The sequence below is a fragment of the Eutrema salsugineum genome, unplaced genomic scaffold (assembly GCF_000478725.1).
Source record: "Eutrema salsugineum unplaced genomic scaffold, Eutsalg1_0 scaffold_15, whole genome shotgun sequence".
Lineage (NCBI taxonomy): Eukaryota > Viridiplantae > Streptophyta > Magnoliopsida > Brassicales > Brassicaceae > Eutrema > Eutrema salsugineum.
Window position 1 is genome coordinate 2439580 of NW_006256867.1, and position 16437 is coordinate 2456016.

The following is a 16437-nucleotide window of genomic DNA, read 5'->3' on the forward strand; positions in this document are numbered from 1 at the left end:
TCTTTCTTGAGCATTAATTTGGGGAACTTTTGAAAATACCTAACGTTGTTGTTTCTTTGATGATATGTACCGAAATATCTTGGGCAGATTTAGAATATTGTAGCTATGATTACTTTGGTTAATAACAGAACTTGAATCATACGAAAGAATTGATAGGTTTGTAAACTACAAAAGAAATGCGAATTTTTGTTACTACCGAATGTTTTGGGGTGCTTTTGTAAAGGCAGAAGATGTTGGCCAGTTTTGAAGTTACTAAATTATTCAGTGTAATTTTATAGATAATAAAACATCGTGAGGTATTGTATTTGTAAATACCAAAATTTGTGCTGCTTTGGTAAAGTATGCACGCAAGACGCAAATGTCTGAGGTTGTTTTGTAAAATATAGAAGATTGGGGGCAGATTCGAAGGTACAAAAGATTTGGGCAAAAACAAAAGCGCAAACGTAGTTTACCAAAAAAACGGAAAGATAAGGGGAACTTTGAAAATACCAAAAGATCAGTGTTAATTGTCGGAAGCGAAACCGATGAACAATACCGTCTGCTTCGCCGGAAAATAACCCAGGCGATTAAGAATGGCGAATCAAGGAGCGAGAAAGGAAGAGACCGCTCGACACATGGCCAAGCTCCGTCGTCTCATCATCACTGCTTACAATATACTTCCTCTTCCATCTATGCGTTTCCAGGTTTCTCTGATTCTCCTGATTCTTCAATACTTAAAACATATATTGAGAAAATTTGGATTACACGAGGAAAGTATTAAGCTTTACAATGTCTCTGTGCGATTTCTCTTCAGGACAAGAACAAGATGAGTGGTTTGTTTCAGAACACGAACATGTAATTTGGGGAACGTTTCTTTCTTCAAATATACAAATACATTCATCAGGTATCAAAATCTCTCTGCAATCTGTGTAGTAAGTTGTTTTTGTTGGGCCAAAATTATTGAGCCCATTAAGGTTGAAGATGAAATGAAGTGTGATGTAAGTGGTTTTGTCCCACATCGGTGGATTAGTGGGAAAATCTGTAGTATATATTAAGATATGCTTTATACATGTTCAAAACATGTGAGAGAGAAAAGAATAAGTTCCACGTGCGCACCGCTGCCGCCAAGCCGGGGGTGGGTCGTGTTGGTCGTGTTGGTCGAATGGGCCTAAGCCGAGTATTTTTTTAGGGCCATATTTTTATGGGCGTTTTGGTCAACGTTTTATGTTGACTTTCTGTATATGTTTTGATTCAGTTAAAGAGAATATTGGATATTCATTATCCCTTTAAAAACGTATCAGATTGTGATTAATCACAGATTGCTGATTTCTCGCCTTTGACTACGCTAAATTTATGGCCGAGATTCGTGTTGACTAGCGGATTTCTTGGGATTTTTTGAGACTGCTCAAGTCTCTTCCTCCGCTATATATACACGACTTTTCTCTCATTTTTTAGTTTTTACACCTCTCATTTTTCCTCTCAGAAATTCTCTCAACAGTCTCCCTCTCTCTCTTTTATTTTTCGTAAGTCTTCTACCGAGAGTATAGTAGAATTATAGTTCGTTTAGATCTGTGTTTCTTAGTGCTGTTGAAAACGGATAAGTTTGGTTGTATCCTGCGACTCTTGAATTACAGAAACCCGTCGCACTACGGGCAATTCAAAGAGTTAAAGAAAGAGATCATACTCTCGCCTCCATTCGTTTATATTTTCCTTAACGTTTATTTTTTAAAACTCGTATTTCAATTGCTATTTCTTAGTGTTCAATATTTATGGTTATACACACTTAACTCTTTGAATCCGTTCTTGTTCTACAAACATTGAACGGATTGGATACGAGTATTTTTCTTTAAACGTTTTTTTTTATTGCTCTCCATCTCTAATCGTAACCCACCTGTGATCGAACTCTCATTGGAGGTTTGAAATAAAATAAAAAAAAACCGCATGGTTGTGGTGCTTATCGATCTTACATGATAGCGATTTGAGTTGGATTTTTTTTTTAAATATCATATAATATTTTAAATTGAATTTCTTAAATTCGTTTCTACTCTGAAAAGTGTGATTAGTATACATATTATATTTTAAATTTTGTATACTTCTTAAAATCATTTCTAATCTGCGGATTGTGTTTCTTTTCAGAAATGGAAAACAAAACTCTCAATGTCTCCTCAGTTGATCAGACTACCACTGTTGGGACTGAACAGATCCTTTTTGGGACTGAACAGATCCAGTTTGGGACTTTCCCACCAGTGACCGTGGCTATCCCACCTCCGATCTCTGCTACTGTCCAAACTGCGGTCACTGGACAGTATCAATCGGTTCAGATGCCAGCTGTAACTCCAGTAGCTGTCCTTCCCGACAAATTCGATGGCAGCAACTTTAAGATGTGGCAGAAGAAGATGTTCGTCTATCTGGCCACACTAAAGCTGGAAAAATACACCCGTGAAGAGAAACCTATTCTCTCATCAGATAATGATGATGCTTATGCACTTGCGAGCAAGTTAGCATGGGAACACGGGGACTTCTTGTGCAAAGGATACATTCAGAGTCGCTTGCTGATGCACTTTTCAATGTGTATAGCAATGTTGAGACGTCTAAAGAACTATGGGATTCTCTAGACAAGAAGTACCGCACGGAAGATGCTGGATCTCAGAAATATGCTGTGGCGAAATTTCTAGATTACAAAATGGTGGATTCCAGACCAATAATGGATCAAGTGGGAGAAGTACAAACTCTACTCCATGAAATCCATGCTGAGGGGATGAGGTTGTGTGAGACCTTTCAGGTCGCATGCATCATTGAGAAGCTTCCACCTAACTGGACGATCTTCAAAAACTATCTGAAGCTGAAGAAAAAGTGGATGAGTCTTGAAGATCTAACCATGAAACTCCGTATGGAGTCAACAAACCGAAAGAATCTCGGAGTAGGTGTGGAAATTCGCGAACCCAATGCGAATGTGGTGGAACACCAACACAAAGGGCGCCAGAACAAAGGACGCCAAGATAAAGGAAAGAGCAAAGTACCACCACAGAACTCACAGAAGTTTAAAAAGAAGAAATCTGGTGGTGGTGAAAGCTCACAAAAGTTCGCTGGAACATGTCACAATTGTGGCAAAACAGGCCACAAATCCTTTGAGTGTCGCAGCAAAAAGGCTCCAAAGAAGAATGAAGCAAATATGGCCTATCCAGACATGTGTGCAATGATCACTGAGGCAAATGTTGCTGAGAGTCATCCCAAGACTTGGTGGTTCGATACTGGTGCAACCAGGCACATTTGCTTGGACAGGTCAATGTTTTCCGCCTACACCAAGAATAAGAGTGACGAAAAACTCTTTATGGGAAACTCTGCAACATCAAAGATTGAAGGTTATGGGAAAGTTGTTCTGAAGCTTACCTCTGGACGTGAGCTCACCCTGACAAATGTGGTCCATGTGCCTGACATGCGCAAGAATTTGATCTCTGGATCTCTCATGAGTAAGCATGGATTTACCATTAAGTTAGATGTGGATAAGCTGGTGCTATCCAAGAATGGGATGTATCTGAGGAAAGGGTATGTTACTGATGGTCTCTTTAAGATGTGTGTTGAAGCTGTTATTCGCAGCGATGTTGTAACCGAGGCTTCCACCTCGAAGATTAATGAGAATAAGAAACCAGTTGCTTATTTGTCTGAGTCTTTTACTTTATGGCATGAACGTTTAGGACATGTAACTTCAAAACTATGAGTAGATTGATGAACATGAATATGATTCCTAAACACAAAATAAGTAAAGACAAATGTGAGATTTGTGTTCAAGCTAAACTCACTAAAACACCATCACCTAATGTGGAAAGAACAACTGAACCTCTAAGTTTAATTCACACTGATTTATGTGACTTAAAATATGTGCAAAGTAGAGGTGGAAAGAAGTATTTTGTAACCTTCATAGATGATTGCACAAGATATTGCTACGTATATCTACTAAGCAGTAAAAATGAAGCTTTCAAAGAATATAAGTTGGAAGTGGAAAACCAACTTAACAAAACTATTAAAATAGTTCGAAGTGATAGAGGAGGAGAATATGATGAACCTTTTAATGCGTTCTGTAGGGAACATGACATTATCATCAAACTACCGCTCCTTATTCACCAGAGTCTAACGGAGTTGCAGAACGAAAAAATAGAACTTTAAAAGAAATGATGAATGCAATGTTGCAGGAATCTGGGTTACCCCAGAACATGTGGGGGGAAGCTTTGCTTACCACAAATTATATCCTCAACAAAATACCACATAAAGTTACGGGAAAAACCCCATATGAACTTTGGAAGGGAAGAGTACCTTCGTATAAATACTTAAAAGTGTGGGGGTGTCTGGCAAAAGTTGCAGCTCCACCTCCGAAAAAGGTCACAATTGGACCTAAAACGGTAGATTGCATTTTCATCGGATATGCTCATAATAGTAGTGCCTATCGATTTCTGATACATAAATCAGATATACCAGATATTCATGTGAATACATAATGGAGTCAAGAAATGCTTCATTCTTTGAGAATGTGTTTCCATGCAAGGATAGAGAAAGCAATAAACGATCTCGTGATCAACGAGATGCCTCTACTTCTGGAAATGAAGCAAGCACTTCGGGCACTGCTATTAATGACAAGGAAAAAGAAGAAGAACCTAGACGGAGTAAAAGAACTCGTAAGGAAAAAAACATTTGGTTCTGAGTTCTTAGTAGTTTTCTTAGCTGAAAATGAACCAAGAACCTTTACAGAAGCAATGTCAACGCCAGATGGTCCTCTTTGGAAGGAAGCTGTCAATAGTGAGATGGACTCAATTAGACTAAATCACACTTACGAGATAACCAATCTACCACAAGGGTTTAAAGCTCTAGGGTGTAGATGGATTTTCAAAACAAAGTTGAAAACCGATGGATCAATAGACAAATACAAGGCTAGGCTTGTAGTGCAAGGATTTAGACAAAAAGAAGGTCTAGATTTCTTTGACACATATTCTCCGGTAACGAGAATAACTTCAATCAGAATGCTGATCGGAATTGCAGCACTGAGAGATCTAGAAATCCATCAAATGGATGTTAAAACCGCATTTCTAAATGGTGATTTAGAAGAGGAAATTTACATGAAACAACCTGAAGGGTTTGTTGTCCCAGGACAAGAAAACAAAGTTTGTAGACTTGTTAAATCATTGTATGGACTCAAACAAGCTCCAAAACAATGGCATAAAAAATTTGACAATGTAATGATGTCAAATGGTTTCAGCATTAACGAATGTGATAAATGTATATACATCAAAAATACTCCTCACGGGTATGTTTTGCTCTGCTTATACGTGGATGACATGCTCATTATTGGGAGCAATAAAGACATGATCAATCAAACTAAAAATTTGCTCAGTAGCAAGTTCGATATGAGACATGGGATTAGCCGATGTGATTCTAGGAATTAGAATTATAAGACACTCGGATGGAATAATCTTGTCCCAAGAACATTATGCTAAAAAAATATTTGAGCGGTTTAAGAACTACTCAAATGGAGTTGCAAAAACTCCAGCTGACCCTCATATTCACTTGACGAAAAATTCGGGTGAAATCAGTGTCACAAGTGGAATATGCAAGAGTAATCGGAAGTCTTATGTACTTAACAAACTGCACTAGACCCGATTTAGCGTACTCAGTAAATGTACTTAGTCGCTATACAAGTAATCCAGGCCATATCACTAGAAGGCCATAACTAGAGTATTGAATTATCTTCGATACACCAAAAGTTATGGGTTGCACTACGGTAAAGAACCAGCAGTCCTAGAAGGCTATAGTGATGCCAACTGGATTTCAGATTCTAAGAATTCGAAATCGACGAGTGGATATGTCTTTACACTTGGAGGTGCAGCAGTATCCTGGAAATCTTCCAAACAGACTCTGTTGGCCAGATCAACCATGGAATCTGAGTTTATAGCGCTAGACAAGGCCGCAGAGGAAGCAGAGTGGCTTCAAAATTTTTTGGAAGATATCCCTATGTGGGAAAAGCCAGTGCCCGCATTACGTGTACATTGTGATAGTAAGTCGGCTATATCTCGGGCACTGAATAAGCTTTATAATGGTAAATCTCGTCATATTAGAAGACGACACAAAACCATTAGACATTTGATCTCGACTGGTGTACTAACGATAGATTACATCAAATCAGCTGAAAACTTAGCAGACCCTTTTACGAAAAGTTTGGCACGAGATATAGTTGTTAAATCATCAAGAGGTATGGGTTTAAAGCCTATAGATAAAAGTGACGCATGATGGTAACCCCAACTATGTGACTGGAGATCCCAAGATCTAGGTTCAAAGGGAAAACGAAATCAAGCAGATTCAGAAGTGAGCACTGTGAAACTATGTTCATTCCCAGTTCCTAAGATGATAAACAGTGCTACCTGTGAGTGTTAAGGCTAAGCTGTAGCTTTTAATGATTCCATAGTTTTGAGATATTCGTGAAGTATTACAAGTTACTTCTTAGAAAACGAAACTAATGGCAGATCACCTAATGAGTGTGAAATGGGGCCGTTTCTAGGAGAATGAAAGGAAGGCTATATTCTCCAAGTTCACTCATGAAACCAGGAATGTTCAAGGCCAAAATGAACACAATAGAGAACTCAAGTCCTACGAGAAAATGTTGCTGCGCGATAACTGTTGTCTCGGTTTACATCAAAGTCTGGGTGGTTCAAGACATCATGTACACCTCCTGGCCGAGTAAACCCGACAGATATTAAAAATGATTGGTTCAAAGCTGAAAAATGCCACCTCTCAGATACAGTTGCATTTTCGCATACTCTCGGAAGTCTGTCTAGCCTAGTCAGAGTCGTGTCTAGTCTAGTCGAGTTAAGTTTTATCGAGTCAATGGATTATTCATATGTTTAGAGTCATTTCTCTTCATGTGGGGGACTGTTGGGCCAAAATTATTGAGTCCATTAAGGGTGAAGATGAAATGAAGTGTGTTGTAAGTGGTTTTGTCCCACATCGGTGGATTAGTGGAAAAATCTGTAGTATATATTAAGATATGTTTTATACATGTTCAAAACATGTGAGAGAGAAAAGAATAAGCCCCACGCGCGCGCCGCCGCCGCCGCCAAGCCAAGCCGGGCCGGGCCGGGCACGGGCGTGTTGGTCGAATGGGCCTTCGGGCCTAAGGCGAGTATTCTTTTTGGGCCATATTTTTATGGGCGTTTTGGTCAACGTTTTATGTTGACTTTCTGCATATGTTTTGATTCAATTAAAGAGAATATTGGATATTCATTATCCCTTCAAAAAAGTATCAGATTGTGATTAATCACAGATTGCTGATTTCTCGCCTTTGACTACGCTAAATTTATGGCCGAGATTCGTGTTGACTAGCGGATTTCTTGGGATTTTTTGAGACTGCTCAAGTCTCTTCCTCCGCTATATATACACGACTTTTCTCTCATTTTTTAGTTTTTACACCTCTCTTTTTTCCTCTCAGAAATTCTCTCAACAGTCTCCCTCTCTCTCTTTTATTTTTCGTAAGTCTTCTACCGAGAGTATAGTAGAATTATAGTTCGTTTAGATCTGTGTTTCTTAGTGCTGTTGAAAACGGATAAGTTTGGTTGTATCCTGCGACTCTTGAATTACAGAAACCCGTCGCATTACGGGCAATTCAAAGAGTTAAGGAAAGAGATCATACTCTCACCTCCATTCGTTTATATTTTCCTTAACGTTTACTTTTTAAAACTCGTATTTCAATTGCTATTTCATAGAGTTCAATATTTATGGTTATACAGTTTTGCTCCAACACTAATCCCTTAAAGATTCATGTAGTAGATACCGTTCTCTATCTTGATCGGTGTTGGATTGCCGAGAATATCTGCGTCCTCTCCAAGAACCAGCTGATTGTAACCGTAGTTTCTGAAATTATTTTACTGTTGATTTTTAGTTATGTATATAACTGAAGTTTGGACTTTTTCTAGTTTTATGTAAGCAAAGATGTTCCCGTGCATAGCACGTTAGTATATATGAGAAAAAACCAGAAAACAAACTAGGGAAAAAGTAAAACAACACTTGACTAAAATATAAAATCCAAAACATGAAGTAGAAATAGGAAAAGCGAGCTACATCATCAAATTAAATCATTAATCCATAATTAAAGATTGTTATTATTGGTAAATTAGAAAAGACTAAACTAGGAAAAAAAAACATTAAACTTATTGGGAGATCGATGAGATCGACCATACTGATAAGGATCCAGAAGATTATGGAAAATCTTAGTTTAGGAAATTTACCTTTATCTCTAAATATATTATTTACATTTATGTTTATCTTAAATTAGGAAAGTTAGGTTTAGCTTATCTCTATATAAGAGAATGCATCTTGTAATATTATTCTTATGAGAGTCTAATATAATTCTTCCTAAACACTTTTGTGTTCTTATTCTCATCAATTTATCATGGTATCAGAGCCTAGATCCAATTCCCATGAATTGTGGTTTTTGTTTTTCCTTCTATCTTCTTCACGTATGTGGTGGTGCTGAAGACACCAAAGTTGAAGTCTGTTTGTGGCTTATTTTATTATTTCGGCCAATAAATGGTCATGTCAAGGCAACTTGAATTTTTAATTGGCTAGCACAATTGCTAGTTTTTTTGGAGAACACGTTCTGAAGATGGTGTTTCTCTTTATGATTTCATGATCCCATATATTACATGTATGGCGATTTTTTATGAGCATGGACCTTTGATTTTGGTTCGTTCATATTTGATGATGTTTTCTGCCCTCGCAAAGACATTCTTTTGATTCAACTTCTTTTACTCGTGAGTTGTTATTTCGCAATCGCGAATTATTTTTGGACATCACAATTGCGAGTTTTGTCCTTTCTACTATTTGAAGAACCCTACGACCGGGTATAAACATCGTTAATGACCTAACGGCTGGGTGTTGAAGCCAATTGACTCGACGGTGGAGTATAACACCGATATTTTGAAGACATGTCCAATCTCATACGTGTTACCACATATGAGCTTGCGGGAGGGTATTGGGAGATCGATGAGATCGACCATACTGATAAGGATCCAGAAGATTATGGAAGATCTTAGTTTAGGAAATTGACCTTTATCTCTAAATATATTATTTATATTTATGTTTATCTTAAATTAGGAAAGTTAGGTTTAGCTTATCTCTATATAAGAGAATGCATCTTGTAATATTATTCTTATGAGAGTCTAATATAATTCTTCCTAAACACTTTTGTGTTCTTATTCTCATCAATTTATCAAAACTAGAAATAAAAACCAAAACATAAGGTAAAACATATGAAAAGCAAGGAAAATATAGATGTAATCAAGTTACATCATTCTTCTTCCATAACTAAATATGGAATATTGAGAACAATGAATATTCCCTGTAAGTAATCCCAATAGAGCTTCAGAGTTTCGCCTTCGTTGAGATCCATCGAATACTTCATAGTACTCCAACCATCACCGAAATAAAATTTATCGTTGTCAACACCTCTCAGAGTAACTGTGTACTCATCGCCTTTGTAGTTAGTGTCGGGGTTTGCTTCTGCCAGATCGAGGACTTTCACTTCGATACCGTTTAGCAAAGTCTCATCTGTAACGCCTTCCATCTTCTTGAAAACAGACATTACTTGCTTTTTCGGTAGTTTCACATTACCAATAAGATCACTCTTTGATAGCTTTTTTAATATGATCATAGCCGGATCAACTGGAAACTCACAGTAATAATTCATCTTGCTAAAATTTTTAAACAGAATATGGTTTTGAAAGTAGAAAAATGCTTTGTAAATTTCTCTGCATTCTTATGGATATATATATAGGAAGCATACATTAAGAAAAAAGGTAAAATACAAAGAAAAAGAAAATTGGAGAAAACTAGAACTCTTCCATTAATATTATAGAAATTGTCTAAATCTCTATTTTTTGCTTAATACTACTGAAATTGAAATGGGAAGAACAGCATTTACTTTTTTCTCACAATCATCAGTATATTCACGCAGACGCAAATGTCTGAGGTTGTTTTGTAAAATATAAAAGATTGGGGGCTTTCGAAGGTATAAAAGATTTGGGCAAAAACAAAAAAAGCGCAAACGTATAGTTTACCAAAAACATAAAGATAAGGGTAACTTTGCAAATACCAAAAGATCAGTGTTAATCGCCTGGTTATTTTCCGGCGAAGCAGACGGTATTGTTTATCGGTTTGTTCGCCGGAAAATAACCAGACGATTAAGAATGGCGAATCAAGGAGCGAGAAAAGAAGAGATCGCTCGACACATGGCCAAGCTCCGTCGTCTCATCATCACTGCTTGCAATGTACTTCCTCTTCCATCTATGCGTCTCCAGGTTTCTCTGATTCTCGCGATTCTTCAATACTTAAAACATAAATTGAGAAAATTTGGATTACACAAGGAAAGTATTAAGCTTTAAAATGTCTCTGTGCCTTAAATTAGAGAAGATGAGAAAACTTCAGGACAAGAACAAGATGAATAGCTTGTTTTGTTCCACAAAATGTAATTTGGGGAACGTTTCTTTCTTCACATATACAAATACATTCAACAGTTTACATCATCTCTCTCTCTACACTCTGTGCATTCAATAGTTATAACTCACGATTGGGAATAGTCATCAAGTAAAACACAAGGAAAGTATTAAGCTTTACAATGTCTCTGCGCCTTTGATTAAGGAAGATGAGAAATACACAAGGAAAGTATTAAGCTTTACAATGTCTCTGTGCCTGTAATTAGGGAAGATGAGAAATCTTCAGGACAAGAACAAGATGATGGCTTGTTCTGTTCCACAACATGTAATTTAGGGGAACGTTTCTTACTTCACATATACAAATACATTCAACAGGTAACAACATCTCTTTTTACACTCTGTGCATTCAATAATTATTTACTCACGATTGAGAATAGTCATCGAGCAAAACGCAGTCGATTCTCTGGAGATAAACGTTTCTCTCTTTGAGGTCATAAGCAATGTTATAGTATTGTTGAGCCATTAGTCCAATAGCTGTGAAATCTCTATACCCTACTCCATGTACCGTGGTTGGCCTCACCGCCATACAAAACACGTTTTCCGATTCCAGCATCGTATAAAACATGCTGCTTGCCTCCATAGCCAGCTCTGCTCCTCCGGAGAAACGAAACGTCACCACAGGGAAGCCTATAAGCTCCTCGCTCACTCTCCCATGGTAACACAACATGTCCCTAAACCAGAATCTCTCCAGCTGCGTGTCAAGAATCGATTTTACTTCGTTGTGTAGCTCTCTGTACGCTGCTTCTGCTAGCCAAGTGTAGAGTGTTCCTGAGTCGAGTATCACTCCTGTTCTTGGCCCTCTCCTGCTGAACAACACTGGTTCGATATTAAGCTGTTTTGCTCCAACACTAATCCCTTCAAGATTCATGTAGTAGATACCGTTCTCTATCTTGATCGGTGTTGGATCGCCGAGAATGTCTGCGTCCTCTCCAAGAACCAGCTGATTGTAACCGTAGTTTCTGTTAGTTAAGTCACCGATGCAGTATGAAAATTTAGACCCGAGTTGGACCGCAAGTGATGTTGGTTGAGCTCCTAAACCCAAAATACCAGTGAAGTCACTCTCAGATTGCTCTCCGTTCTCATGGCCACACCCAAAAGGAACGGGTCGGGTCAGGACAGTGTTTCCGTTTGGTGTTGTGAACGTTAACTGTTCTTTAGCAAGAACGCCTTTTGAGCCGCCTCCGTTTATGTACACTTGATCGTAGAGGCACCTGTTTGCGCTGCATTGTGTGTTTGGTGCATACTTGCAAAATGGATCGCTACAAGAACACTCTGCATATGTTGAGGACAATGCTGGGTTGAAGGTAGGATGATGAGTGGAAGAGGAATGTTTGCAGGGAAGACATTTGATCCACAAAAGTGAGCTTCCTGTGTCCATGATTGTGAACTGTGGTATTGGAGGCTGTCCTATCGAGAAGTTCACGAAAAACATCGATGTCTTGATCGCTTGTTGCACGTTTACTTGGAAATCACTGTTGCTTAGCTCTCTATGATCAATTGAGTTCCGTAGATGCATAAACCGAGCTGATGAAATATCTGTCAGGTGTTTGATACGGTCTTGTGGAGTGAGAGGAAGAACTTGAGCCTTTTGGTGGAGATGGGGAATAGATTCACGGTGTATCAGCTTCATAGCTATTCGGTTAGATTTTTTTAAGGATTCAGTAACTATGAAGAAGGAGACAATGGTGAAGAGTAATAAGAGTGATGCTTGATAAACACATGCCATTGTGACAGGGACATGGACTTGAATGCTCATATCAAGAAGAGTCACAGAGACCATTTTGTAACACAAATGAAAGATTAAGATAGGGTCATAGCATCAAGACTGTGATAAAAATAATAATAGAGCAAAGCATAACGAATTGATGACACCATTAGAAGAAATATTAATAAAGATGAACAACCAAAGATCATGAGACTATAAATAAGAATAAGTTTGTTGGGGTTTGAATATATAAAATCTATCATGTACTTCAACATCTTTACTAGTGAGATTTCTTCATCTAACACATTTTCTTGTGTTTTTGTAACATATTTGGAGTTTAGACAGATAACTTTAACAAAATTATATTAATATCGATTTGAGGTGAATCATGCATCAGATTGAAACTAAAAATAAAAACACAAAAAACTAGAGAAGTACAAGTCAAGATATCATTAAACTGTTGGTCTCTGAATTTGAAAATTACAGATGAAGGTCAATGTTTGACCAAACATTGCTTTCACAGGACCACAAGCTTTTTAAGACAATTATGATAACAAAATAAAATCTCTAATGAGACCAGGACTAAAACATAATTTGAGAAAATATCTTCCAACAAAAGAAAAAGTGCTAATATATACATCCAAAATAGTAAACATTAGAGCCAGAATCTCAATTTCCATAGAGTTAATCACCAATTTACAATGTCTATAGTATCTCCAAAAAACTTGAAGTCATCTTTATCATCAAATCTTTCTCTTCTCCCTCTTTGTTGAAGATTTGTAGTTACCTTGGACCAGATAGTTCCATGGCAAATGAATCTAACGCATGATTGTCATCATCATCATCGAATCCTGACGATCCAAACAGATGTTTGGTTTGGTTGTTGCCATTAGCATCAGTAGAGGTAATACTTCTGTAAGAGATGTTGGCATGGTAGAAATGTGAATGGTTATGTGAAGCAGCCCATCTCTCTGCTAATCCATCTCCTTCAAGCATCTGAACCACTTCAGACATTTTCGGTCTGTGCGCTGGAAGAAACTGCGTGCAGAGTAATGCCACTTGCAACATCTCTCCAACTTCTATCCTATCGTAGCTTGTTCCGAGTTCTCTATCCACAAGCTCCTCTACTTTCATTTCTTTGTGCAGCTTCCTCACCTGCAAAATCCATATTTCATCATTCTCTCTAAGGAGTTTCAAGACAAGATTTTTGGCATAAAGTTATAGTTTTTTTTGCTTACCCATTCAAGCATAGCTCCTTTCTGGCTAACGGTTTTGCCAAACTCAAGAGCTCTCATTCCTGTGATGAGCTCTAGCAAGAGTATACCGAACCCAAAGACATCGGTTTTCTCAGATGACTGACCGGTTGAGAGATACTCAGGTGCAATGTGACCAACCGTTCCTCTAACCGCGGTTGTGACATGTGAATCCGCATGGTTGAGTAGCTTAGCGAGCCCAAAATCTCCAACGACAGCTTCAAAATACTCATCTAAGAGAATGTTTGCTGCCTTGACATCTCGGTGAATGATCTTTGGATCACATTGCTCGTGTAGATAAAACAAACCTCTCGCAGCTCCTATAGCTATCTTCTTCCTTGTGTTCCAGTCCAATGCTGGTTTAGCTGTAACCAATAGTAACACAAATCAGTTTCAAAGTGATTTCAGTTTTTGTGACTAAAAAATCATACCTTTAAGCCTAGAGGCAACGCTGCCATTGGACATGTAAGGGTAAACAAGAAGTCTTTCGCTAGAACTCGCGCAATAACCGATTAACCGAAGCAAATTCCTGTGTACAGCTAAGCTGATCATCTCAAGCTCGGTACGAAACTGTGAGTTCCCGGAGGCTCCATTCACATCTTTTAATCGTTTCACTGCAACCATTGTCCCGTCCACAAGCTTTCCTCTGTAGACATTACCGAACCCACCAGCACCAAGAATGCTCTTGGAACTAAAACCATCCGTAGCTACATGGAGTTCTCTGAATGTGAAGCTTCTTAGATTCCCCAATCCTAGTAACCCTTCCTCTTGCTTGTCTGCAAAAAAACAACAAACACAAACACAGTTGTTAACTCAAGACAACAGTGTCTTTATAAAATGCAAATGATGTAAAAGAACAAGACTGAAGTTGCACGAACCACTTGTGCTAAGGATCATTAGCCTTCTTTGTTTCTTTCGGTACCAAACGAACATAAGAGAGAGGATTACACTAACAGCAAAGCCAAGACTTACGCCAAGCGCAACCGCCAATATGTTGGTTCTGCGTCCTACAAAAATCCCAAAAGGTGATAATCTCATAACAAGGATAAAAAAAAACATTGAAGGAAAAGCAAGACTGTGAAACCAAAGATTTTACCTGAAGAGGAGCTTAAAGAGACAGAAAGAGGGCTAGGATTGATTGATCCTGAACAAATCTCAGGTGGACTGCTTCTACAAATCAAAGGGTTCCCAGCAACACTACATTCAACAAGAAAATCAATTAAAAAACTCAATCTTTGATCAAGAACAGGAAGTGAGTTGAAATGCTTAAAACAAAAGAAGCTCTTACTTGAATGTCCTTGCAGGAAATTTAGGAACAGGACCTCTGAGGTTGTTATAAGACAAGTCTCTGAACCAAAACATCAAAAACATGAGTATAAAGAAGTAAAAGGAGAAAACTTTGAAACATAAATCATGAAAATCTTTATATTACTCACAAGAAAGAGAGGTGGGGGATTTGAGACAGAGAAGCAGGAAAGGGCCCAGATAATGAGTTATTGTTCAACCTCCTGATCAAATCATTACAGAACGTACGAGGTTTAAGAGGACAAGTTTTGATTAAAAAACATCATTTGTAATCTGAAAAAAAAAAAAGAGACTTACAGATATAGGAGGCTACTCAGTTGATTAACCGAACCGGGGATTTCACCGGAAAACCGGTTATTGGACAAATCCAAAGTCTGTAGTTTGGGAAGCGAACAGAGTTCCGGTGGGATTTTGCCGGAGATGTTATTGTTCTGTAATAACCTTCAAAATCCACACAAAAACAAATACCCATCAGTATAAAATTCGAATCAAGGTTGAAGAAACAAAAAAACAAGCAAAGTTCCAATTTTTTTGTAATGTTATGAAGAAACAAACAAAAGAGACGATGTCGTCGTAATCTTACACTTGTCGGAGATTAGTGAGATTTCCGATTGACCCAGATAAAGTTCCAGAAAGAGACTGGCTTGGAGCTCCGCTGCAATTGGAAAAGAAGATTTGTCGCCATTAATGCCATTTTTCTAGGAGTTTTACAAGAAATCAAAAAAAAATTTTAAAATAAAATACTTACAGGCCAGTTACGAGGTTGTCGGGAGAACAAGTGATCATCGTCCAGCTACAAGGATCAACAGAAAACTCATCCCAGTTTTTCAAAACACCATGAGGATCATGTAAATCGTTCTTTATGTTTATCAAAGCTTCCACTGTAAAACCAAAAAAACGATTATTTGGGTACAGAAATTTTGAAATTTTCGAACACCTAAAGAAATAAAAAAGCTATCTTTTTAATTTTACCTTCGGGGTTTCTGGGCTCAGAAGAGAGAGAACAAGTAGAAAAACAGAGTAACAAGAAGGAGACGAAAGAGAAGAGAAAAGAAGGATTCTTCATTGTTATCTTCATAACCACCATGAAAGCTTTAGCTTAGTTTACCAGAAGGGAGAAGGAAAGACAAAAACAAAACGGAAGAAGCACAGAGGAAAATCATTACTTTGTTGATGTTTTGTGCCAACGAAAACGAAAAAGAGTGAAAGAGAAAGAGAAAGCAAAAGCAACAAAGAAGAAAAAAAAAATGAATGCTTTTTTTCTTGGGTCTTATAAAAATTTTGTTTTCTTTTCTCCTTTGTCTCTCACACACACTGAATTTTGTATGTGTTGTTATGAATTTAAGGAGATAATCAAACAAAGAAAAAGCTAAACTTGTGAGAGAGAAAGCTGAAAAACCATAAATTTGTAGAGAGAGTGTAGGTTGTGCTATGGTTTGTGGGGAGGGAGAATCAGGTAGGAAAGCTGATACGGACCCGTATTGGTCGATACTTTCTCTATTGAAGTTTTTTGTTTTTTTTGTTTTAATTCTTTTTGATGCCAATTTTGTGAAAACTTGTTTTACACATACATAAGGGGTGAAAAAAGAAAAAAGGAAGAAAAAAAGAACTAGTCTTTTTTTTCATTTCTATCTGTTTTTTTTTGGTGATGTGAATAGAACGG

At 37.7% G+C, this 16437-nt stretch overlaps 3 protein-coding genes across 3 annotated transcripts; all 3 read right to left on the reverse strand.

Annotated features, from left to right (window-relative positions):
* Positions 1-9307: 9307 nt before the first annotated feature.
* Positions 9308-9706, reverse strand: LOC18021949 (B3 domain-containing protein At1g43171). Its single transcript, XM_006404823.2, has one exon. It carries the CDS (start codon positions 9704-9706, stop codon positions 9308-9310), a length of 399 nt encoding a protein of 132 aa, XP_006404886.2.
* Positions 9707-10872: 1166 nt separating this feature from the next.
* LOC18021950 (aspartic proteinase CDR1) lies at positions 10873-12237 on the reverse strand. The gene has a single exon (XM_006404824.1). It carries the CDS (start codon positions 12235-12237, stop codon positions 10873-10875), a length of 1365 nt encoding a protein of 454 aa, XP_006404887.1.
* Positions 12238-12799: 562 nt separating this feature from the next.
* LOC18021951 (probable LRR receptor-like serine/threonine-protein kinase At2g23950) lies at positions 12800-16117 on the reverse strand. The gene is made up of 11 exons (XM_006404825.2): positions 15747-16117; positions 15523-15655; positions 15358-15429; positions 15072-15215; positions 14906-14977; positions 14758-14817; positions 14566-14666; positions 14348-14476; positions 13901-14245; positions 13455-13834; positions 12800-13371 (listed from the first exon to the last, which is right to left on the reverse strand). The coding sequence occupies exons 1-11, from the start codon at positions 15859-15861 to the stop codon at positions 13000-13002; spliced, it is 1923 nt and encodes a 640-aa protein (XP_006404888.1). The 5' UTR covers positions 15862-16117; the 3' UTR covers positions 12800-12999.
* Between the last annotated feature and the right edge of the window lie 320 nt (positions 16118-16437).

Excerpts from the sequence above, each read along its gene's own strand:
- LOC18021950 (XM_006404824.1), bottom strand. The coding sequence starts at position 12,237 with ATGGCATGTGTTTATCAAGCATCACTCTTATTACTCTTCACCATTGTC.
- LOC18021949 (XM_006404823.2), bottom strand. The coding sequence starts at position 9,706 with ATGAATTATTACTGTGAGTTTCCAGTTGATCCGGCTATGATCATATTA.
- LOC18021951 (XM_006404825.2), bottom strand. The coding sequence starts at position 15,861 with ATGGTGGTTATGAAGATAACAATGAAGAATCCTTCTTTTCTCTTCTCT. Across the intron at positions 13,835-13,900 it reads CGTTGCCTCTAGGCTTAAAG|CTAAACCAGCATTGGACTGG; the intron begins GTATGATTTTTT and ends TATTGGTTACAG. Across the intron at positions 13,372-13,454 it reads AAGGAGCTATGCTTGAATGG|GTGAGGAAGCTGCACAAAGA; the intron begins GTAAGCAAAAAA and ends TGGATTTTGCAG.